Source organism: Eumetopias jubatus, unplaced genomic scaffold, assembly GCF_037043125.1.
Source record: "Eumetopias jubatus isolate StellerSeaLion01/CBP00866 unplaced genomic scaffold, mEumJub1_p1.0 scaffold_14, whole genome shotgun sequence".
NCBI lineage: Eukaryota > Metazoa > Chordata > Mammalia > Carnivora > Otariidae > Eumetopias > Eumetopias jubatus.
This window is the reverse complement of record NW_028274820.1, coordinates 63898354-63923357: the sequence shown is the minus strand read 5'-3', so window position 1 is coordinate 63923357 and position 25004 is coordinate 63898354. Positions and strand designations below refer to the sequence as shown.

General features: G+C 41.0%; 1 protein-coding gene across 4 annotated transcripts in view; it reads left to right on the top strand.

The window, feature by feature from the left end:
- PDE1C (phosphodiesterase 1C) overlaps window positions 1-21755 on the top strand; it is a 625988-nt gene extending 604233 nt beyond the window's left edge. For all 4 annotated transcript variants that reach the window (XM_088018710.1, XM_088018709.1, XM_088018711.1 and 1 more), the window contains 2 exons: window positions 3856-3924; window positions 21586-21755. In XM_088018710.1, the coding sequence (XP_087874836.1) occupies window positions 3856-3924; window positions 21586-21755 (239 nt within the window). The remainder of the gene's footprint in view (window positions 1-3855; window positions 3925-21585) is intronic.
- The last annotated feature ends 3249 nt before the right edge of the window (window positions 21756-25004 follow it).

Sequence of the window (25004 nt, the reverse complement as noted above, 5' to 3'; positions counted from 1 at the left end):
AAACTTAAAGAAGTTGAGTATTATTTCCACAAATGGAACTGCGAGTCAAGTGTAGGTAATTTGGTGGCTGTGGCATGGGAAATGGTTTCAGGAACACAGCCTCAGTGAATGGGGAGCCAGTGGGAGGTTGACTCAGACCCTAACCACCCCTAGGGGTCCATGATGTTACCTGAAGAGCTGGGGAAATCGCAAAAAGGTTTATTCTATGTGTCTCCCCCCTGCTACCTGTTTGTGACTCATGATTAGGAGAGGCGTGGATGATTTCTCCCTTTTCCTGATATATTGGGCATTTCATCAAGCATAGAGAAAAAATAACTCCACGTCTAGAGGGCTTGCAGTTCTGTTCCACTGACCCAAGGCTCCCAGAGGTTCCCATGTCATTCAGTGTCTGCAAAGAACATACCAAAGGGATAAAAAAACTGCCTCAAGAAAAAGCCCTCAAACTGCAGACTTTTGGAAGATCACTGTAGGTGATTTAAAAAAAAAAAAACTGCACAAAGCTTTTCTATGAAATCACCTGGTACTAGTGAATGTTTCTACGAGTAATAACACTGAAAGCTTATCATTCAGTGCTCTGCAAGTTTTCAAGTGCTCGCATAGGCAACATTACATTTGCTCCCTCAAGTTCTCAAGAGTATCCGTGGAAAGAGGAGTGCCACGTTTTCCAGTAGTGAGATAAGAAAAAGGAAATTTCTATCACACACAATTTTCTAAGCCTGCCTGAACATCAGAACCACCTGGGGCACTTGTCAAACATCCAGGCCCTTCAGGAAATGCTGGCTCACCAGTGCTTGGTTGGGTCTGAAAAACTGGTTTAGTTTTTCCTTTTTGTTAAAATTATTGCTTAGGTTTTTCTTACCTTTGGCAAATTTAGGATAACTGCACTTGAAGGAAGTCTGGATAATAGATTTGTCAAAAAAGAACAAGAGTCTTGGGAAAAGTTTCTCTAGGTTTGAACTCTTAAGGATCTTGACTTAAATATTGTCCCAAACACTCAGTAGCTTTGTGCAAATTACTTAAACTCCTTTTGTCTCCAAATTCCACAAAATGGGAATTATTATTTTTCGCAACTTTTGTAATGTGATTTTTTTTAAATTTTATTTTATTATGTTATGTTAGTCCCCATACATTACATCATTAGTTTTTGATGTGGTGGTCCACGATTCATTGTTTGCGTATAACACCCAGTGCTCCATGCAGTACGTGCCCTCCTTGATACCCATCACCGGGCTAACCCCATCCCCCCACCCTCCTCCCCTCTAGAACCCTCAGTTTGTTTCTCAGAGTCCATAGTCTCTCATGGTTTGTCTCCCCCTCCGATCTCCTCCCTTCATTTTTCCAAAATGGGAATTATTTCATCTTCAGAGAGTTAATATCAGAAAAGATAACTAAGGTACATTTAAATGTCTACAACTAACATGGGGCTTAGAATATAGTAATTACCTGATGTGCAACAGTGACTATTACTAATGGCCAAGTGGTCAAATTGTGAATCACCACTCTGAATAAAAAACCTGAACCCAGCCTCCATCCTAAAGTGATGGTTCTCAACTGAGGGCAATTTTGCTCCTAGGGAACATTTAGCATTGTCCAGGTCCAGGGGACATTTTTGATGATCACGACGAGGGGGTGCTACTGACACCTCGTGGTCGAGGCGAGGAATGCAGCTAAACAGCTAAACATCCTACTATGTGCAGGACAGCCTGCTCCTACAGCCCAGGTATGCTGCTGTTGAGAAACCCTATCCTAAAGGGACAGTGAGACAAGTAAAATGTTTTGTGAGCAGAAGGATAAATGCTTTGAGTCATTGGCGTCCCCCTGTAAATGCAGATTCAGTGGGACCCAGAGGCATTTCTGGTGGATCAGAGGGGCTCTGGACAAGGTCAGAGGCATGGATCTGCCTCCTGATAGTGCCCCTGATCAGGGCTGACTTGTTACACCCAAGCCCACCATTTTTTGTATAGGATACAGCCCGGCCCTGACCCAGAGTATCACCTTGGGCAAATATTCTCACCTCGGGGTGTCTGAGTGTCTGAGACACCTCATTCTACCAATAGTCATTAGACCCATCTGGGGGACTTGTTGACATGCAAACTTCTAGCTCCATTCCCTCGATATTTCACTTTAGTAGGCTCAGGAAAGGGCCCTGGGAGCCATATTTATAAAAATCACCTCAGGGACTTCAGAATCACAGTCATAGCCAGGCTTGGGCCCTCTGATTTCCCTGCCAACTCTGATATTCAGGGCATATACAAGCCCTGGACAATGGAGACACGAAGTTCTGCCAGATATAGCTTCTCTCACCTCATGCAAATTAACCATTTTTGTGGCTCTGAGGTATTTGGATTAATTTTGTGTTTTCTGTTTTTACTATTAGTCCTGCTCCCACTATGAACACCACTACCCCTATAGGGCCAATAATAATAATAGTTAACAACACAGACTGTCAAGGGTAGTACCCTGACCTTTAGGACTAAAATGAAACTGTCTCAAGCACCATCCTGGGTGTATTTCTCCACGTCTCACCAGCGACTCTGGGGTTCACTTCTAGCCCCAAGTTCCTGCTTCCCCTGATGTGGATCAGTCGACGGGTCATCTTGTTATCTTTTCCCATGACTGTGGTGACTCAGACGGTTTCTCAATGAACACAACCTCCATAGACACCAGGCCTGTGTGTGCAAAGTAGACTTTACAAAAAGTTTGTGTAGGGTCAGGGGACTTGTAGCACAAATAACCATAAATCACGTGTATCTTCTGTTTAAAAATTTTCTCAGCACTTCTGCGGGCTCAGACTCTAGGCATCTGCTATGTTGCTGGCTTCCGACATCTAGGCCGCTTTTGCCCTGCTCTGGACGGCAAAATAAAGAGATGAATGAATGAACGGAAACTATTTGTATACATATATATATATAAGACATATATATGTACCTGTGAATGTGTATATATATGTGCAGGTCTGTGTCTATATAACATATATGTATGTATGCGTGTATACACTTATACACACACACACACATACTTCTATATTTATGTAAATGTTCTTTTGCACAACAACTCAGCCCTTCCTTCCTTTTGTTCTCCTTCCTGATCCTCACTCTGGGGTCTGTCTTGTCACTCCCTCCCGGCCCACAAAGTCGTTCATATGAACAGAGATAGATAATCCCTTTCCCAGTGGGAGTTATGATGCCAACTGCGGGAGCTCACGGACCACGCTGACCCAGCATTTGTGTGGCCTCCTGCACACTCTCATGTACAGTGGTCTCTTTCATCCTCACCGGAACACGTTGAGGTCATTTTCATTTCCCTCCTTTTGCAGATGAAGACCTGAGCTTTAGAAAACTCACGTTAATTGTTTGAGGTCCAATAGCGTGTAAAGGCTATAGGGACACCTGCCCCCCCCACCCACTATTCCTTGATTCTAAATCAAGAACTTTTCCATCCACAGCAGTTTTCTACCCTGGATGCACATAAAAATCATCTGCGTGACTTTAAAAATACTGATGCAGAGTTCCACCCTAGTACAATGAAAACAGAATCTGGGGGTGGCGCTCAGGCAACTATATTTAGAAAACTTCCATGGTGGATCTAAAGTGTAGCCCTGCTCTGTGGTGTGTTGGTCCCCAACATACCAACCTGCCAACCAGGAGACCAAGAGCCATCACGCGCACAGAAGTAAAGGCTGAGCTCCTGGCTCTTCTGGACCATGGGAAATGGGCTGCTCCCACGAACTCACCCAGATGTTGTTTCCAGACCCAAACATTTGGATCATTTGATAATGTTTCAGATCAGCATTCACCCGTCCAACAAGTCCGTCCATGATCCTACCTTTCCTTACCCCTCTTTTCCTCTTTCCAGGCACAAAGAAGCGCTCTCATGGCTCACCAGCCCCAAGCACTAGCTCCGCAAGTCGCCTTACCTTGCCAGGTGGGTAAATGGCACTGCACCATAATTTTAGCAATCACAGGTAACAGAAAGAACCTGTTTCTCAGTCGATTTTGACAGCTGATAGACTGGGAATCTGGCCCTTATCTGTCTAGTCCACCCCACATTATCAGAGAGCTTTGCCTCTGTCATCAAGATTTGTAACTTTCCTTCAGGAATGGACATAATGTACTTATCTGTGGTTCATAATCTTTCCTGCTCATTGATGGGAAAGAGTAGAATCTTGTTCTTCCTGGATGTTCATCTGGACATGCTATGGAAGAAATTCTTTGAGAGACAGATGGTACAGGGGAGGGTGTGTGAACCTTTGTGAGAGACTTGAGTTCAAATCCTAGCTTTGCCTTGTTCACATTGTGCAAGCTCCCTACACTTACTCAGCTTCTCGGACCTCTGTTTCTCATGTCTGCGTGATGATAAGGACTAGAAATAATGCTTGTAAATTTAGCAGAGTACTGACTCGTAGCTAATCTCTACTACTGAGAAATATGGAAGTCATGTATGATCTGTACTGGGTACCATCTAACATTTACCAGAAATTTTTAAGCATTCATGATGATCCTGTGTAATTACTATTTAATATGAGGGGCACCTATTGGTCACTTCGTCTCCATGCATAGGCTTCCATTCTCTACCATAATTTAATTTTTACGAGTAAAATTGGGAAGAACACATTTGTTTAGGAGGAAAGAGAGGCCAAAAATAGGGACATTTGCAAATTTGAAAAATAACAAAAATTACAAGAAAGAAAAATGTTAATAATGCTAGCACTCGGAGCTAACCAAGATTGCCCCTCCTTCCAATCTTTATTAAATACTTTTTTTCCTAGACTGCAGTTATATTCTACATAGAATTTCGTTCCTTCCCCTTTGAAATTTACCTTTATATTATATTCCCCCATGTTATTAAATATTAAAAAATATTTCAGAGACTAACGTTTCGTATTATACCACAATTTATTTATATATTCATTGATAAATTTGGCTTTTATGTAGCTTGCATTTTTGTTATTATAGATAACCTTATATTCCTGTACATAAATCTTCTTCTGAGTCTGTAAGTATGGATTTGAAATAGATTCCTTTAGGGAGGATTACTAGCTCAAAGAATTTGTACGTATTTAGGTTCTTGGTACATTATTGTCAAAGTGATTTCCAGAAAGGGAGTATTATTTTATACTTTTAGTGGTGAGTTTGCCTTTTACTATGTCTTGCTAATGCTAACATTAATACTTTACCAATTTGATAAGAAAAAATTATATTCATATTCAGTTTGCATTTATTTGATCATTTTTTAAAAGAATCTGTTTTCTAATGTTAATTTGTCTTTTACATTTCTTCTTTTGGGAATTGCCGAACCTCATCCATTCTGAGAGGGACAGTGCCTTGCATTTTAGTCCCTCTGCAGTAGGAATGTTTTGCAAGCAATGTTGTGTTATAATTTAATGAGCAGCATTTTTTTCTTGGTTGTACATGAAATAATAGTTCACTTTATAATCGGTGGCATCTTAGATGAAATATAATGTGTATCTATTTGCTTTTCCAACCTCAACTTCTGCATCTTCCCTACCGCAGTCCAAAAACTGGACTCACTGTCCACTGAGTAGCCCCTGAGCTTTCTTGCCACTGTCAGTCTGCCTGGAATACTCTTTACCGTTTTCTTCTTCTGGATAATTTCTCTTTGTGGTCCTTCCAAATCATCTAGGTAGAATTAACAGTGACGTGTAATGATTTGCTTGTAAACCCCTTTATTCATTGATAGGGGGCTTTTCCAAGGGTGGGGACTGTCTTTTTTTTTTTCCCCAGTGCCTGTCAAGGTGACAAGCGTACATTGGGTGCTCATTAATGTCTGTAAGACTGGGTATGTGGATGTGTGAGTGAGAAATATCCAGTATCATTTATGACTATATAGAAGGCAACCACCTTCAGAAAAGACTCATTTGCAAATCTGGATTTGTACTAATTATCCTAACTTGCTTTTTAGTATTGATCAGACTTTGCTCTGTAGTCTCTGGAAGCCTCTTTCATCTTCTTCCTGCTTGTGGTTTTGGTGTTTTTAGGACTAGAGACATTAGGAGGGAAACAGCTCCAAATCAACTCCAGTGTGCTGTGATGGTATTTGTTTTTCTCTGTAGGGTTATAACATTCCTGGGTCATGTGGCACCTCTGACATCATTCTGGACATCCACAATAATATACAGAGCTGACCTGGTTCCCAACTGCTATGCTGGGGACCTGTTGCTGGCCTGCCAGTTTTCCAAGGCTTATGAGTCAGAGTTGCTGCCATCTTGTCTTTGGCCTTCATGTGACAGTTTAAACTGGTCCTAAAATAGGTGTCTTAGGGACTGAGTTCTGACCATTCCAAAACCTGTAGAAGTGGAGTGGGTAGTTCTCAAAACACTTGACATACTTAACTGTGCATTGTCTAGCAGACACCCCTCACATCACTCATTACAATGGCAGCTCGCTACTTCTTCCTACCTCAGGAATACCACATGTTGCCTCCCTTGATTCAAATGCCTCTACCATAAACTCTTGGGGTGTAGGCTGTCAAACAATTTAAAATATCATGTTTAAGGATACTCAAAGAGCCAGAGGGATAATAACCCTTGAAAAACAATACAACAAAATTGTGCAGGGAAAAAAAAAACCCAAGAACAGAGATATGCAAAAGAAGCAATTCAAAATCTGAAATTCTAAAAAGCAAACAAACATATAGTCATTGGAACTTAAGAAAGAAAAACAATGTGGAACACAGCTGAAAAGAGAATTAATGTTGGGAGTTAGTCCTTAGGACTTGATAGCAAACACAGTATAGAGAGGGAACCATATCAAAAATGAAAAAGCATGAACCATAAGACTTTTAGAAGATGATATAGAGATAAATCTTTATGACCTTGGATTAGGCAGTGGTTTCTTAGATATGACACGTAATACCCAAAGAAAAAATAGCTGACACAACTTTTTTTTTTTAAGATTTTATTTATTTATTTGACAGAGAGAGACACAGTGAGAGAGGGAACACAGCAGGGGGAGTGGGAGAGGGAGAAGCAGGCTTCCCGCGGAGCAGGGAGCCCAACGTGGGGCTTGATCCCAGGACCCTGGGACCACGCGACCTGAGCCGAAGGCAGACGCTCAACGACTGAGCCATCCCGATAACACAACTTTGTTAAAGATAAAAACTTTTGTGTTTCAAGGGACACTATTAAGAAAGTGGAGGGGCACCTCCACTGGAAAGATATGTTTACACAGAAACTTGTCCACAAATATTCAAAGCAGTATTACTCATAAAAGCTAAAAAGTGGAGAGAAACTAAATGTCCACCAAGTGATGAATATATAAACCAAATGTGCTATATCCATACAATAGATTTTTTTAAAAAGATTTTATTTATTTATTTGAGAGAGAGAGAGCAAGAGCAGGGAGAGAGGCAGAGGGAGTGGGAGAGGCAGACTCCGCACTGAGCAGGGAGCCCGATGTGGGACTTGATCCCAGGACCTGAGACCATGACCTGACCCAAAGGCAGATGCTTAACTGACTGAGCCATCCAGGCGCCCCTACACAATAGATTATTATCTATTATCTATCTAAAAGACTGAAGTATTGATACATTCTACAGCATGGATGAATCTTGAAAACATTTTGCTAAGTGAAAGAAGCCAGGCACAAAAGGCTACACATTTTATGATGCCATTTGTGTGAAATAACCAGAATAGGCTTATCCATAGAAAGAGAGAATAGATTAGGGGTTTCTAGAAGCTTGAGGAGAGAGAAGAATGAAGAGTGATTTCCTACGGGTATGGGATTTCTTTTCATAGTGATGGAAATGTTTTGGAATTAGAGATTGGTGATGGCTGCACAGCCCTGTGAGTACAGTTAACTGAACTGTACGCTTCAAATAATGAATTTTGTGGCATGTGAATTATATCTCAATAAAAAATGAGAGAGCATGGAAGATAGATCAATGGCTCTAAAGACTCACCTTAGGTGGAAAATGCAGCTCAATTGCCATACATACCTAAATAAAACCAAATACATATCTAATGATATTGTGTGAGATTGCCTAAAATTACCTCAAAATGAGAAATTCCTAAATGCCATGGGAAGCTGGCTATATTCAAGCAGGTTGCTTATAATAAAATGACAACCAACTAATGGCAAAATTTGCATTGGTAATAGTAGATGCCAGAAGACAATGAGAATGCATCTACCATGTGTTGAGGGAAAGTAAGTCAATATATAATAGCTAAAATAGCTCAATTATTAGTTATGAGTGAAGACAAAGTAAAAACATTTTCAGGTATACAATGACATGGTTTACCAGTTGCAGACTTCATTAAAAGAAAGCTTAAGGGATATACTTTGAAAGAAAGAAAAATGAACTCCAAACCAAGGTGTATCTTCTTGTATCTTGAGATACAAGAGTAAATGGTATACGCTTAGTCGCTAAGTGTCTGCCTTCGGCTCAGGTCATGGTCCCAGGGTCCTGGGATCGAGCCCCGCATGGGCTCCCTGCTCGGCAGGAAGCCTGCTTCTCCCTCTCCCACTCCCCCTGCTTGTGTTCCCTCTTCTGCTGTGTCTCTCTCTGTCAAATAAATAAATAAAATCTTTAAAAAAATAATAAAAAATAAAAAAATAAATGGTATACACACAAGTAAATAAAACATGTTGGTAAATTTGAGCGAGTAATTATAAAAAAATAATGTCCAATTTTTGTGTTAAAATACGAAACAGAAGCTATAGATGGAAGGAGGTTTATTCAGTAGAAAGTTAAGGACTGCTAAAATCTATTTTGTGTTTGGACAGAACTTTGTAATTTTGTAACTTTTTAACACAAAGGATCATCAGTAAAATAATTGATATATAGCCTATAACATTTAAATTGGGACCTGAACAACAACAAAGAAGGGGAATATAAAAATGTATCAACTTAATAGAAGGCAGAAGGGAAGAAAAGGAATAAAGAATGATTACAAGATTAGATAGTAGAATCAAATACAAAACAAAACCAAAATTAGAGAGTAGAATCAAATCCAAAAAATATCAGTAATAATAATTGCAAATGGCTTAAACTCTGATATTAAAATAGGAGAGATTATCTGATTAGATAAGGAAAACAAAACCCAGATCTATCCTGCTTTTAAGTGCACACCTTTAAAAAAAAATCTACAGAAAGTTTGCTAACATATGGCAAAATAAATTCTATGCAAAATTAAAGCTAGTTCTTTGAAAAACATTGGCCATTTTAACATCTGTATAGCAGTCTATTGTATAAATGAGCCACAGGATGTTTAATCATTCTCCTATTGATGGTTTTCATTTTTTGCTATTACAAACAATGCTTAATGTAATGTCCAACAAGAAAAGCAAGTTGCAACAAGATATATACCACCTAACACAATTTATATTATCCTTTAAAGCAAGCAAAAATATTAGATATTTAATCGATGCATACAAATGCAATAACCGAGTGTTTCTATGCACAGGGATAATAAGCATCAAATTCTAGATGATGTTTTTTTGTGTGATGGGGGGAGAGGAGTATCCTGGAAGAGTATACTATGTACTTCAACTCATTTGTGACATTTAATCTCATTAAATAAATTTATGAGCTAATATGCAAAATGTTAAGATTTGATTAAAATCTATTGAAAGGACATGGGAATTTGACATTATTATTATCTATACTTTTCTGTATGCTCAAAATATTATATATTAAGAATTTTAAGTGAAAAACCCATGGCTGTTTTCCAAGACAGCTTTGTTTGGTTTCATCCATGTAAACGTGATTTTACATATATTTCAGAGAAATTTAATGTTTTCCCTTTCTGACATACTGGGAGAGATGGGTGTTGGGATATGAGGATTCAGATACGAAGCAAGTCCTGCTGGTAACATGCTTCAGTCCAGAAGCCACCAGAGACCACTTCATTAAGGAACTGCTTGTGTGGTTTCCGAAATTATCAAAGGGGTCCTTCTAAAGCTCCAGCGCCCGGGAAATTCTTCTGGGGACATCTCCTTGATTCTTTGTGTATCTATAGTAAAGTGACTCTTATGTAGTAAAGTAATAGCACCTGCAGCTGATTTTTTCTAGAACCATCTTCCACCATGCCCCAGGAGGTCTGTGAACCCAATCACACTCCATGTGTGGGCTGTAAATGGTGGAGAGCTGAGGAAATGTTGGCTCTCACTGGAGGAGTGGCCCAGAGCTTCAGCACCACTCACAGCCATGACCACTAATGAAGGAGCCTAGTCAGTGACTTACTTCTGAGCAGATTCCCCAGGGCGCCTCCGTCGCATCACTTTCGGGAAGTGATCCTTAGACGGAAAGGTACAGTACCGTCCCCATTTGCTGACGCACTTGGCTGATCGCTCCTCCATGTGTGCGGCTGCCGGCGTGCATCCTAATGTTGGCAGTACACGTAGCTCTGCTTCTAATCTCCGTGCCTGATGTAGAAAGAGTTTGTGTGTTGAGATGCCACCTGGCTTGCAATGACGTTGTCATGTGTCCTCTTCTAGGGGACTACGGATAAAACGTTCATCCAGAGGATTCCTCAGAAGAGAACTGACCAGCTCTGAGGTCTGAAGACATTTTAGGAAGCTTATGCTTTTTTTTTTTTTTTTTAACCAAGACGAAGTATTATGTGTATTATAAGTTATTGAGTGGTAAACTTCAAAAAATAACTTCTGATCTCCCTAATACAGGTTTTTAACAATAAATACTTTGATATGTATTGCACATCTATTAACGATCAGGGATAATGCTAGATTCTTAACATGTATTACCTCATTTAATCCTCATGACAACTCTCTAAGGAGGGTATTTATCTCCATTTCACAAATTAGGGAACTGAAACATAATCGGATAAGTAGCTGGCCCGAAGTTAGCAGGCAGCAAGACAAGGCAAGCCTATGCTTTTTGCTTGAGTTTCATTGTTCATGGGTAAATGTCAAATAGTCCAGACTGTAACCACCTTTCTTATTCTGCCTGGGTATTAGACCAGGTGCCCCAGCACTAATTCCAGGTGCAGCTCTGGGTGTGGAGGGATCCCACACTGTCTTTTAAGTGAAGTTTCCAGTGAGTGCTCTCTTTGTAATTCTTTTATCTTGAGTTCAGTTTGAGGGATGGCGGTTGTCATTCTTACTATGGACTGGATCAAAGCTCATTTGTGATGTATTGATTTAGCATTTCAGAGCTTTAGAAACCTGGTGAAATTTAGCTTTGCAGGCTTCTTCTGGGATAGGTCCTTGTTGGTATGAACAAAGGGCAGGGTTACTGACTGAGCCTTACAACTTCCCATTTCATATGCACATGTGGAAAACTGCACACAAGGATGGAAAAAGCTCAAGAAAAAGACTTAGCTTTTCTCTAAAATATTTTTCTCATTTGAAACAGCATGCCTCACATACATTGGGCCTGCTGGGGCAAACAAAATGAAAGAGCTAAATTGAAGATGATCCCTCCTTGAGGGAGGACTTCCTTGTTCTTTTTTTTTTTAATTAATTAAAATAATAATTTTATCAAATGAAACCATTAATCATTAAATCATCAGGTTGCAGGGCATTTAATAGCCAGCCATTCTTTGCGTAAGAAGAGAGCTTGTTTTCCAGCCTTACTTAATTGCTCCTCCTCTTTCACCTCTTTGTCAGAGGGAGAGGGGTTCGAACACCATGCCTCAGTGCCTCTCCATACTCTAGGAAGACCTGTAGAAATGAGCCGAGGTTATAGTATTTGTCTAAAGCAAGAGTGTTCAGGCTTCAGGCTGGAGACCTCAAAGGGAAGGAACTTGCTGGCTCCCTTCTTGGAGCAACCGTGGGCAGCAAATCTGGGTATCAAGACATTGTGGAGGCAAAGAGGAACCATCAGGGTCTGGAGATGCCGGTCAACTTTGCCAGCTGGTGTGTATTCTAAGGGATTCATTTATTCTTTAGTAAGGGGGAGATTTCTGAAGGTTACTGAGTGTGATGCAGAGTAGTTTACTCATTCATTAAATATTTCTTAGCACCAACTGTTACCAGCTTTGTGATTAGGTTCTGGGGATGCAGTTGTGCATAACGCCCTGTCCCTACCCCCATGAGGTTGGTGGCCAGGGTTAATTATCTGTGGGGTAAAGCATAAAGAAGCATTGAAAAAACTGGGGCATCAGTGATTTAAGAATAACTTCCAATGAAGGTGACTTGAAGAATTATTATGCCTTAGCATAATAAATGCAAAGAGTCTTAAGAATCAAAAGTGCCCTTGTTATTTTCCTAATTGCATCAAGATTAGAATTCAGGGACTGAAACTTCTTTCATCCTGATTGGTTGTCTAAGTCACCCTTCCCATCCCAGCCAGGATTTGCAGCACTCACTCACATTCATGGTGAGGCTTTGCCCAAAGTGATCCATGAACATCCATATTTGTACATTGTATAAATAGTTTAGAATGTGGCCTTATATGTTTTTGCTTTGCTTCAAATGGCACTTAGTTTCAGCAAAGTGGTTCCCTTGGGTAGCTGATATATATGTCCCTATATACATGCACATTTTGGAGAATTAGTTTTTCATGAATCAGAATGACGTATTCTCTGCCACATGTTCACAAATAAATTTATTAAGTTAATCTCTTCATTGTTTGGTAAGGTCTTTCATGTAGTAATATCCAGTTGTGTGGGGAATTATATGACTTTTCTACACTAGAATAAGAAATCCATCAGGAGGACACCATTAAAAGGCCCTCAATGGTGACCATTCATCCCCTGTGCTATCTGATAATGGTGGACACATACCACATACCTATGACATACTGGCAGCCCACAAGTTTACAAGGTACTGTATATACACCATCTCACTTACATCCCCTTGAAAATCCTCACAGCACCATGAAAGGTGGTTATTATTCTTCCCATTTTACAGAGAAACAAAAACAAAAAACCCGAGTCCCAGAATAGTTTATCTCCTTAGAATCTTACAACTAGTAATAGCTTAACCCAGTAATGTGCTGTCCCAACCCATGCTTCTCTTGTAATAATACCACACCACCTGTTCTCAAAGTAGATTTTCATGGGTTCAATTCTTTTTTTAAAGATTTTCATTTATTTATTTGTCAGAAAGAGAGAGAGAGCACAAGCAGGGGGAGCGGCAATTAGACAGAGAAGCAGGCAGAGAAGCAGGCTCCCCGCTGAGCAAGGAGCCCAATGCAGGACTCAATCCCAGGACCCTGGGATCACGACCTGAGCTGAAGGCACGCGTTTAACTGACTGAGCTACCCAGGCATCCCTCATGGGCTCAATTCTTGTCACAGATCTTAGCACGTGGCCAAGGGTTGGAAGCTCCTGCATGTAATGATAAGACCTTACCATCTGCCCCAGGCATCCCTTAATACCGAAGTGAAGTATAAGTTGACTTAGTCTCAAAACAAACTTGGCACTTAAGCCAGTGTTTCTCAACCTGAATACACATTAGAATCACTGGACATGATAAACATATTGAAACTTGGGCTCCACGTTAAAATAATGGATTGCTTCAGAGACTCTTGTGGGGACGGCTTGGGCATCAGTAAACTTTAAAGCTCTCCAAGGTGATCTGAGGTGCAGCCAGGGTTGAAAAATGCAGGTGGAAGTAAACAGCTTCGGGCTGGATGAAGGGCAACAAAACCATGTGGTTTATCTTTTCCCTATGGACGCAGGTTCCTCTGGGGACCTGGAAATGCTGACGGGGTCACCTTTCTATCCCAGGTAGTGGTTTGGTTCGTGCAGTGTCATCTCAGCTCCTTCTAGGAGCTCCTTCTGCTTGTTGCTCTGTGAGGTGAAAATATGGAACTGTAGATTATTAAGCCTCATTTTCTTGCGGTAAAGTCCTTGGAGAGTCAGCGTCTTTTAAAACGTAGATGATGGGTTTCATTATTGTAGGGGTTTTTTAAGATTATTTATTTATTTGAGAGAGAGAGAGCAGAGCAAGTGAGAGAGAACCCAAGTTGGGGGATGGGGAAGAGGGAGAAGCAGACTCCCCACTGAGCAGGGAGCCTGACTGCGATGCAGGGCTAGATCCCAGGACCCCAAGATCATGACCTGATCTGAAGGCAGATGCTCAACCGACTGAGCCACCCAGGCGCCCCTCATTATTGTCGTTTTAATATAAAATACACCTTGAAGCGTTTAAGAGTAGATCATTACCTTAGACAACAGTACATCTAATGTGCATGGTTTACGAATGATTTTCTGGCTGGGTCATTGTTGCTAGATTGTATTTCTATAAAAGGTAGAGACACCGAGCAATGTGGCCTCAGTATAATGCTGTTTGTGTCTTGAGGAGACAGATGAATTCCTAACTGGGAAAGTATGCTGCTACTGAATTTTCCTGGCAGTTGCAAACCTTCCTGCTAATTCGTGAGTTGTAGGATCTTCATCTGAGGAAGGGATGGAAAGCGAGAGTAAGGCAGCACCTACTACGTGTCAGTGCCACATTGACTGCTCCATATGCATGATTCCTTTCCTTCTCATCACAACTCTCTGCAGTGAGACTTCTCAGCTCTGTTTTCTAAGTGGGAAACTGAAAGCGTGTGTCCGCATCATGGGGGGGTAGAGACAGAACTGAATCTGGCCCCTTCCAAGGATGGGGGTGGCTGCATTAAGGGATGTAAAAACACGGAAAAGTAGAGAGGACAGAGACCAAGCTACTTGTCTCCTTAAACAGCAGAGCCTTGGGTTTCTAAAAGGTTGATATGTTCCACTTCCATTTTTTAAAGCATCTAATGGGAAGCCTAGATAATGAACAAGAACCAAGTCTGTTTTTCTGTTGAAACAAATTAATTTCTTCTACTTGCCTCTTATGGAAAAAACCAGCTTGGAAAACCAATTCAGCCAAATTGCTAGAGGTTTAAAGAGTGTGCTTCTGCCTTGGGAATGGGATGACCCTTCTTGATTCAGTCCTCTGTGGAGCTGATTTATTGTTATTTATTAATTGAGATGAGTCTTTTGGCTGATTTTGTGTTTTCTCATGAGCTCACCTTCAAAATGCCACTGATTCATGCCAAATTCGCTAATGTGGCTGACATGGTCGTCAGACTCAGACATAAGCCTGGTTTGGAATTCCGGATAATCTGAAAAGATATCCCAGAAAGAAGCTAGAAAGAGTCCAGAGGGGAGAAAAATCCCAAAGGCATAAAGGACCTACATTAGGCAGATTGTCTCAAAAGGGCAGATTGTCTCAAACTGAGCAAGACCCTAACTAGCAGCACAAAAATCAGTCCTGCAAGAAATGTCAGCGCCTGTCCTAGAAGTCTTCTGGCATTCTCTCTGTTCAGGGTTTTAGTCCCACTTTAGCCACCGGGAGTTACCCTTAAACATGATCACTATCACTATGACAATCTTCAGAGAGAGGTCATCACAGACCGAAGGCATGCTTTATGCCAGCCACTGTAGGAAATCCTTGACACGCCCAGTCTGGCTGAGTCCTCCGAGCAGCCCTGCGAGATAGGCAGCACTGTGACACTTGGGCCGCAGAGGAGAAACATGGAGCTTACAGGCAAAGTGACTTGCCCCAGAAAGAACAGGAGTGGTGAAACAGGCCTTAAACCTAGATCTCTGCCTGCAAGGCTCTCACTCTTATCTTACCCCTCAGTCAGACATCAGGAACGTGCTTTTGGGTCTTATTTTTTCCTTTTCCACATGTGAGATTTATTTAGAAAACAATGGCTAATCTCAGGGTTGGTTCTTGGTGTGGGTCTTCTTACAGTCCTCAAATGATAGCACCGAAGTTGCTTTCTCCAACAAAAGAATGCCTTTTCATTTCTCAGAGCTTTTGTGTTCATGGTAGACCCAACAAGAAGAACAAAATGTGGTGGACAGGAGGAAAAAGAAAAAGAGCATAATTCTGAAGACCACACGTAACCTTAACAGATGCATCAAAGACTCCTCCCCACCCCAAGCAGTTTGTTGTGATCAAACTATAGCAGCGACATTGGCTAGCTTCTCTACAGTTTACACAACACCTTCAGTGTGTGCTAAACATTAGCACTATTGTTTCGTTTGTGAGGATAAGGAAGGAGATGTTTGGAGAGACCAAAACAGTAGTTCTGAAACTCACACACAGTGGAATTATCTGAGGAGCTTTAAAAACTCCTGAAGTCTCAGACTAACCCCCATAGATTCTGCTTTAATTGATCTGGGGTACGACCTGAGCATTGGGATTTTTTTTTAAGATTTTATTTATTTGTTTGACAGAGAGACACAGTGAGAGAGGGAACATAAGCCGGGGGAGTGGGAGAGGGAGAAGCAGGCTTCCGCTGAGCTGGGAGCCTGACGCCGGGCTCGATCCCAGGACCCTGAGATCATGACCTGAGCCGAAGGCAGACACTTAACGACTGAGCCACCCAGGCGCCCCTGAGCATTGGGATTTTTAAAAGCTCCTCAGGTGGTTCTCATATGCAGCCAGGGTGAGAACCACCGGATTAAACATTTCACCCAAGATCCTAGCGCTCTACCTGGCTTGATTGCTCACCAACAGCGGCTGTGACTTTTGGAATTCCTGTCAACATTCCAACCTGGCATAAGTGAAGGAAGAGATAAAAACAATTATTTAAGAGACCTGTTAGCCAGGACCTTTATATAATTCCTTCCTGAGCTATTACCACAAATTATATTAAGTGTGTGTCTTGGGGGGAAGTGTGACTATAGCTACTAATGAGCATGTTCAAGAATCCTGTATATTACACAGATTATATACTCAAATACTGAGGGTAATATGAGGTACTGTTTTGACTCTTTTAATTTTTATGGTAGTTATTAAAACTTATTCTGAACTTTGGTCCAAGGTTGCTTTAAATATCGGGTGAAGACTCTGAAGTTGAGCTGCTCAGATGTGAATCCAGAATCCAGACTTCCTGCATACCAGCTGTGTAGGCTTTGGCAAGTTACTTAAGCTCTCTAAGGCCCAGTTTTCCTCACCCCAAAAGGGGGTGATAACAGTGCTTGCTTCATAGGATTGTAGAGAAGATGAAAGGCTAGTTCACATTAAATTCTTAGCATTGTGCCTAGCACACAATGTGTTGTCAGAAATCCTAACTATTTTACCATGGCGAATCCCGACATGAAAATCACAAGCTCGGTTCTTACATCATTCCATCCTTGATGGAGCTGATGTTAGCATTCCAATCCCTCGCAATTCAAAACTCGTGAATGATTTTTGTGCATTTTTTTATAAGAGCTTTTCCATCAGCTTTCAGACAGATACCACAAGTAGACACTGATTTTAGAGATGAAATGTATGGCACTGTGATTTTATTCTGCATGTAAAACAACATTTCAGAGGCAACAGATGACTATTTTTTATTTTGTTAGTTGTTTATGTCTGTGTATGTGTGAATGCAGATAGAAAAGGTCTATAATGGAAATTTTTCCCCCAAAGGTCATATCATGACATTATCTTTGAAAGGGCAGAAAACGTATGTCCAATACTTCTTATTTTAAGAAGGTGCTAATATTCAAATTTATTCAGAAGTTAAGAGCAGACCAAGTTGCTGCCCTCAGAGGTGGTGATCTGCAACAGAGATTCAGACATTCTCCACATGGAGTTGCTGCTGTTTCGTGAGTGGTTACAGAAAATCAACATGAAGTCGGAGAGTATCGAAAGAACAGAGACAGATTCTCACACATGAGATTCTCACACAGTTATTAACTCATGGAGGTTAGGCAGGACCCACAGTAGGTGGAGACCAGTGATAGCTCTCTGTGGCCTGCTCTCACTTAGTGCAAAACAACAAGGTGTCCTGAAGTCGGGATTTATGATATTATAGGGTATGACACCTTAAGATAAGGATAAGGAATTGGGCCAGTCTTTTCTGAAAGTGTTTTCTGCTGAGCACTCTGTGAGATGCCCCTGTAAAGGGAGTTCCCTGGCCTAATAAAATGGAGAAAAACCACATGCTGCTGGTTCTTCTTCAGGATTCTTAATACACATCCCCATTATTTAGGTGTCTGAGAAGTCCTGCCATGAAGATAGTAGTTTAAACCCAGTTAAATTTGACTAAGGAAACTCCCTGTCTCTCAACAATACCTATTACACTCACAACTTTATTGAAGGGTACTTTGAGAAACAGTAGACTAATATAATCTTAAAGTGCTTTAAAAACCCTCTTTTACATTGCAATACCCGAACTCACAACTATATTGATTTGACTTAGGACTAAATCTGAATCTATTTTTGAAGAATAATTCTATACACGCGTCTCCCACACCACAAGAAAAGTAGCCACCAAGTAAAATGGTCTCAAAGACAGAGACACAGACAGAAACAGAGAGGGAAAAACAGATAGGTCGGTGGTGGCCGAGGAAAGGAAGAAGATCATACACACTTTTGGGAGAACTGTAGTGTTTATGAAAAAGATGAGATTTAAACAAATGGAGATTAAAACTCCTCAAAGGGCATTGCTTTTATGAGAAACAAATATTGTGTGTAATCGTGAAATAAAGGATGGTGATGTATCGATTTTTGTCTTGCACTTTTCTTTTCCAAGTACATTTGAAAGTAATACAGATAATGACTCTCCCAAGTTCAGGCTCTGTGCAGCGAGTGGTATGTGCCTTTGTCAAATCTTCATTAGCTTATTAGACCATTTCCACCAAGTAAATTGCTCTAAGAGATGAGAGCAGACTTTGTGAATATGTCCTCAAGAGAAAAAAGGTCCAACTGGCTAATAATCAAGCATATGGAGGGGGAGGGGATTCTGTTCCCAGTTTGGTTCTTCTTCTCTACCCTGGGAGAAGGGGAGGTGGAGTTTAACACTATTGCTTGGGTTTAGCTGTGGGACGCGTGTAGTCGTTGAAAGGGGAAGGATCAGATCCTCTTCCAGTATCTCTGGAATGGCCAGTAGGCAAATGAAAGAGCCCCAGGGAGGCCACACCAGCGCCCCAGAACAAAAGTCTCCACTAAATTCAAGATGGTGTCCTTATCCCTGGTTCTGCTGTTTTGCTCTGTCATCACATCACGTTCCCCTGCAGACTGGAAAGGCAGTCGATGCATACAAAACAGCTCTGTATGAATTTTTCTTTTTTCCAACATTTTGAGTAAGGGAGACAGCAGGCATATAAGTATTTCCACAATCTTGGTGGGGAGCCGGTCTCCATCAGCAGGTTCGACTCTATTTGCAGTGACTCCAGTGGCAAGGGGAGTTTTTGTTCAGACAGTCAGAATTCTGGCAAACGGTAAATGTTTCTTCATGCTGAGAAGTGGGAAATTCAATAATACTTTGGCTGGGTTCATGCTGAGTAGCGAAAACAGAATGAATATGGAGAGGGATTGTGACTTGAAGAGCAGTAAATCAGCTAGCCCAGACATGAAGCCTCTCTTGTGTCTACCCCATTCTCCAAGGTGACAGGGCTGTTTTAGAGTGTTTTGTGCTGTTTGCCATAAAACACAGAATTAAGTGCTCTGAGGTCTTTAAAAAAAAAAAAAAAAACACCCTCTCTGTTCTTCTGCATGTATATTATTATGTCACTACAGGACCATTTGCTGCAAGTCTTTACTACGTGTTAGCCCAACTCAGAAGGCAAATTTCGTGTGGGTGTTACGGTAGTACTAGCGTCCCTTATTAGACCTGAACACTTTTTTCTTCTGTAAGCGAAGTGACAAGTTTCAGTGGGGGTCACTAGAGTGGAAATCCCACGAGGGCAGGGATTTCGGTCTGTTTTATCCACTGTTCTATCAGCAACACCTAAGTGCTCTAAGAAGTCAATGAATGACTATTAGTCTACAGACGGGAAAAGTCTAATGAGCTCTGAACTCTCTGAGATGTCTGGTACTAAAGCCCAGAGTGACTTCAGTTTTGCTGGCTTTTTGTTATGTATGATTTTGCAGAATATCTCTGATGTATGATTCTATGGAAGAAATTTTTAGCAGTATGTTTCTTTTTCAAAAGTCACATCACCAAAACCTGATCCACACAGAAAAATTAGAAAATGGAAACAAACAACCGAAAACCATGTTTATACTCTTCAGAGATAATCACTGCTATGATTTAAATGTATGATCTTCTGGGTTTTCCTATGCGCATATTGATACATTTTTATTGTAATGAGATTAGATATTTACTGTTTTTTTTATTTAACAGGATTACGTGAATTCTATACATAGACTTTACATATACTTTATTTTTATTAATAGACATCTATAATTGCTTTTCCATAGTATCACAGTAGTATATTTTAAGAATGTACCAGAACTTAACCAACCCCTATGATTGTATATTTAAGTTGTTTCTGATCTTTTGCTGGATCATACTGGAAGAGAGCTGTGAAACTGGTCTTCACAAGGGTAACCTTTTGTTTCACGGATCTGTCCCCCAGTCTCCACCCTTCAAGCTGACCCACCTGTGTATTACTTTCTTTGCTGGCCCTGTAAGTGCTGTTGGAATCGCCTCACTGAGAGCAAGTGCTTGAGGAAAGGACTCAGCACCAGCTCTGTCCTTCATACCTTTTACCTAATTATTCTATCTCATCGGTTTGCAATGACCATTTAACCTGGTTTTCGCTTTACTCACTCTTACACTGTCTCACTGACAATGCTCTCCAGTGGGACCAAGAAGGGGAAGAGGTGGGGCCGGCGGTGGGGGGCAGAGAGAGGAGGAATCAATTAGTACTTAATGTCTTTATGTGGCTTGACTGCTCATTTTGTTTTATCACTGAATAATATCCCATTGTATAGATGTTCTACAACGTGTTCATGCAATTAACTATTGAAGGAATTCCTGGCTTATGGTTTGGGGCAATTAGGAATTAACTTCTATAAACTTCATGTACAGGTTTTTATGTGAACGTCAGTTTTCAAATCAGTTGGGTAAATACCTAGCAGCACAACTGCTGGATCGTGTGGTAAAACCATGACCAGCTTCCTAAGAGACTGTCAAACCGTCTTTCAAAGTGGCTGTAATACTTTACATTCCCACCAGCGAGAATAGGAGTTCCTGTTGTTCCGCATTGTCACCAGCAACTGGTGTCATCCACTCTGTTTTGGATTTTATCCACCCTGATAGGTGTGTTGTGTATATCATTGGTGTTTTAATTTGCAACTGTGGCTTTCTTGCCATATGCATCCCTTCTTCAGTGAGGAGTCAGTTCAGATCTTTTGCTCCTTTGTAAATTGGGTTGTTGATTTTCCCTTTACTGAATTTTAAGAGTTTTACAAAAACTATTTTGGACGCAAGACCTTTATATATGTGTTTGGCAAATATTTTCCCAGTGATGTCCTTTTTTTTTTTTTTTAATCACTTCAAGATCGTACGCCACTTTGCAGCCCTAAAAGCTTACATCCAATGGTAAATGCTGATCTGTCGTCCGGCTCTGCTCGCCCGCATTTGCTTTGCTATTCCCAAAAGTGATCCTGTCACCCCCTCTCACTTCCTTAACCCCATCCACTCATTGTCAAAAAACATTTGCAGCCTGGGGTCCTCATTGTCTATCTCTAGGAATTTGTCGTTCTTTAAGTAAATGACCAAGGTGAGAATGTGTTTATTCATCTGTCTGCAGTAAGATTCCCAGTGAGGGTCCAACTTGTCTGTTTCTGGTTTGAAAGGAAACAGGTCTAGGGGAGAGCAAATTGCCCACAGTCATTAGGTTGTGCCATGTCAATGGTGAGGCTAATGGTTGTCTGTCTTCCTTTGCATGGCCACCAGTCATCAAGGCTCCTCTGCATCATTTTAAACGCCCTGCTTATGCATCTAGCTCCTACGCACCTTCAGTCCCAAAGAAAACTGATGAGCATCCTGCGAGGTACAAGATGCTGGATCAGAGGATCAAAATGAAAAAGATTCAGAATATCTCACATAACTGGAACAGAAAATAGGTCAAAGGGAAGAGAGGGAGTGAAGGAGAGGCCCACTCCTCTGCCTGTCAGCACTCACCAGCCACAGTGGGATACGCTTCCAAGACCCTTGGAGGCTTTGGGGGCTGATGCTTTTTGGTCGACTCCACTGAGGCAAAGGGAAGGCCGTATGTGATTTTCCCCCTTGTTGTTCTGTTATGGATCCATCCGTCACCGGATCTGGGAGTCAATGCAGACTCCGGTAGTAAGAGGGTAGTCTCATGTGGCTTTTATTTGTATAGATCTTTCAAAGTCTAAATCAGACCTGAATTAAAATGATGTACCCTCTTTAGAAAATTCCTCCCACTGACACTTCTTTTATCCCTAGAAGCTGACTTGCCCTAATAAGAACATTGGTTTAATAATCATCGTATTTAAGGAATGCACCTCTTAAAACATCTTTTCCAGTTTTAACTACAATAGGAAAAGATGTTTTTAGAAGTGCATTCCTTAAATACGGTGATTATTACAATATTTAAAATTCAGGTAAATATGTAACTTTCAAAGTAAACCCATTAAAGTTAAAAGTTGTGTTTCTGAATGTAACAATTGCAGAGGGAAAAGAAGGCTGATGAACAGTTGAGTTCATGGAGAATTCTGAACTGAGGCTTCACAAAGCAGATACAAATCAAAAATAAAGACCCTTGCTTTAAAAAAAAAAAAAAGACCCTTGCTTTGGTTTTCATTGCATGCTTCATGCCCAGTGGCCTCATTTTGTACCTTTAGGGATGTGAGAGTTTGTAGGAGATACGTTTTGGCTCTACTTCTTCTAATTTGTTACTTTCACTTAACATTTGACAATGCTAGAAATCAATGGGATGCCCATGCCTCAGAGACTCCAGGTTTGAGATCTACCCCAGGAAATGTCCCTTTGGTCTTGTGGTCCTGGGGCGGGAGGGTGTAAATTCCTGAACCTAATTTGAATCCCTTACTTGCAGATTTTTCTCCATTAAGTTGGAGATTCCTCTAAGTTAAATTTCAGATCAATTTCCTAGCCGACCCTATAGCTGAGGCCCTTTGGAATCTCATTTGCTCTCACAGCTCTTGCTGGAATGGGAGTTGATAACTCACCTCTCTTCACTGTGGCATTTTTAGCTCTTCTGAATCTCTTCTGGACTTTTTTACTTTGGGACTAAAATCACACAAAATGGTAAGGAAATGTTCAAGGCCATAAATAGCTTTTGATCCCTTCGGAAATGCTCTGGTGCAGTGGAAAACTTCAGGTTTGTTGTCCGGCAGGCCTGATCACCAATTCTGTCCCATCTATAACTAGTTGCACGTCCTCGGTCTAATGGCATAACCGTTAAAATCCTCAGTTTGCTTAATTAGAAAGTTGGATTCATAATACCCATGGCCTTTTGTGGTGAAGATTGAGGATAACATAGGTTTGGATTGTTATTGCTGAACTCGGTGAGTAATAGGGAGCATGACCAATGTAACAAGGAACCTTCCACATCCAGAAAGAACTCTCAGGAACCCCTGCAACCCCTGGGCTGATGGTCGCAGCATTTGGGGTCTGATTGTGAAGGGTTTGGTGTGCTCTCCTTCTCTCTTTCGCCCCAGCTCACTTCCAGGAAACCACAGTTATACAAGCTGAGTCAGCTCCAGAGTTTAGTCCACCATGCTATTGAGCAATTTACTTATAACGTGCTTGACGATGCTATTTCAGGGAAATTTAATTACTATACAAAAAGGAAAATCACTGTGACTTTTTGTTAGGAAAACAATTGTAATTCTTAACTCCCTGCTCAGTGCCAGAGCAAAAGGATCCTTCTGCAGGTTCACAGTGTCTATTCCGCCTGAAGTAGGTTAACTCTGCAGGTAATTCCTCCCTGTTTGTATAGATGCCTCAATGCTTGCTTCACAGAGCCATTTAGGCAGTGAAAGTGCCCATGGGTAGTGGGGCCTCCTGGCGGCCCAGTGGATCATCGATGATGTTCCTCAAATCTCCCCCAATACTTTCAGTCTTAGGCATTGAGACATCAAGGTGGCTGTGCTTTCTCCACTGTGCTTCTTGACGTTAGAAGCCATTAACCTAGGGAAGAAAGTTGCCTCTTTCTGCATTCTTTTATCCCAAGATGCTATTTTTCAGCTTTGGCTAATATGTTGATTGAACAAATGTACAGATATTGAGATTCTGCTTTGCTTGTAAAATGCCTACCATGTTTTTTGCATGATGGATTGTATAGAAATGCCAGATTATATTCTTATAGCAAATAAAAAGATGCTTTTAAAGGACTTTCTTGTATGAGTCACCTTTCTCTTCTCCAGAATTCTGGGATTCATTTGAAAAGAGTTAGATTTTCCCTATGCTTAGCCCAATTCAGTCCTGAATATCTCGTCAAGATGAATAGCATAACAAACTTCTCAATTGGCTTCCTGATTGTATAGATGGTAGGTGTTTTTAAAACCACCTTGTCTCTATACCACAAACCCAATCAGTTAATTTGTTAGTATGAGTAACCCATAATACCAGCTAGTCTGTAGTTAAACACCTATGTTATCAACTCTGTTTATATCATTCCAGGCTAAGCTATATAGTTGGTTCAGAACTGACACTTTGGGGCTAGAAAAAGCTATCATTAAATCTTGGCTCCCTTTTGTTAGCTCTGTGAGCTCTCGCAAGTTTTGGAATCCCTCTGAACTTTAGTTTCCTCAGCCATAAAATGAGAGTAATAATACTTCCTGCCTCAGCATAGCACAGGGTTGAGAATATGGTAAGTGTATCAATAAATAGTTGCTATTATTTCTTGGATAAAGAGTAGAGTGTAGTAAAAAGAAGTTAGGCTTTTGAGTTTGAGAGCAATGTCCCTTCTGATTCTATGACCTCAGGTAGGTTGTTTGCATTCTCTAACTTTAGTAAAGAGAAGTTAATAATTTAACTAATAATTTCATTAATAATATTTACCTACCTGGCTGTTCTCCCAGGTACTAATTTCTGCCTCACGCTGCACTTCAATCTTTAATGTATATATATTGCAGCATTCAGTTGGAAACCTGACATCACTGCCCTCAGTTTTCCCTTCACCTGTGTTTCCCTGCACCCTTGGAGATCATTCCATCTTTTATCTGTTATGGCTCCTTCTCACTCTCATGTTCCACGTCTCTCAATCCTTGACCACCCCCGGCATCTTACTCCTACAGTTCTGTCCTTCATCTGTTCCCATTCACCCCATCTCGTTTCCCACACCGAATCCCTTTATTTTTCCAAAGTTCCACCAACACCAGCCT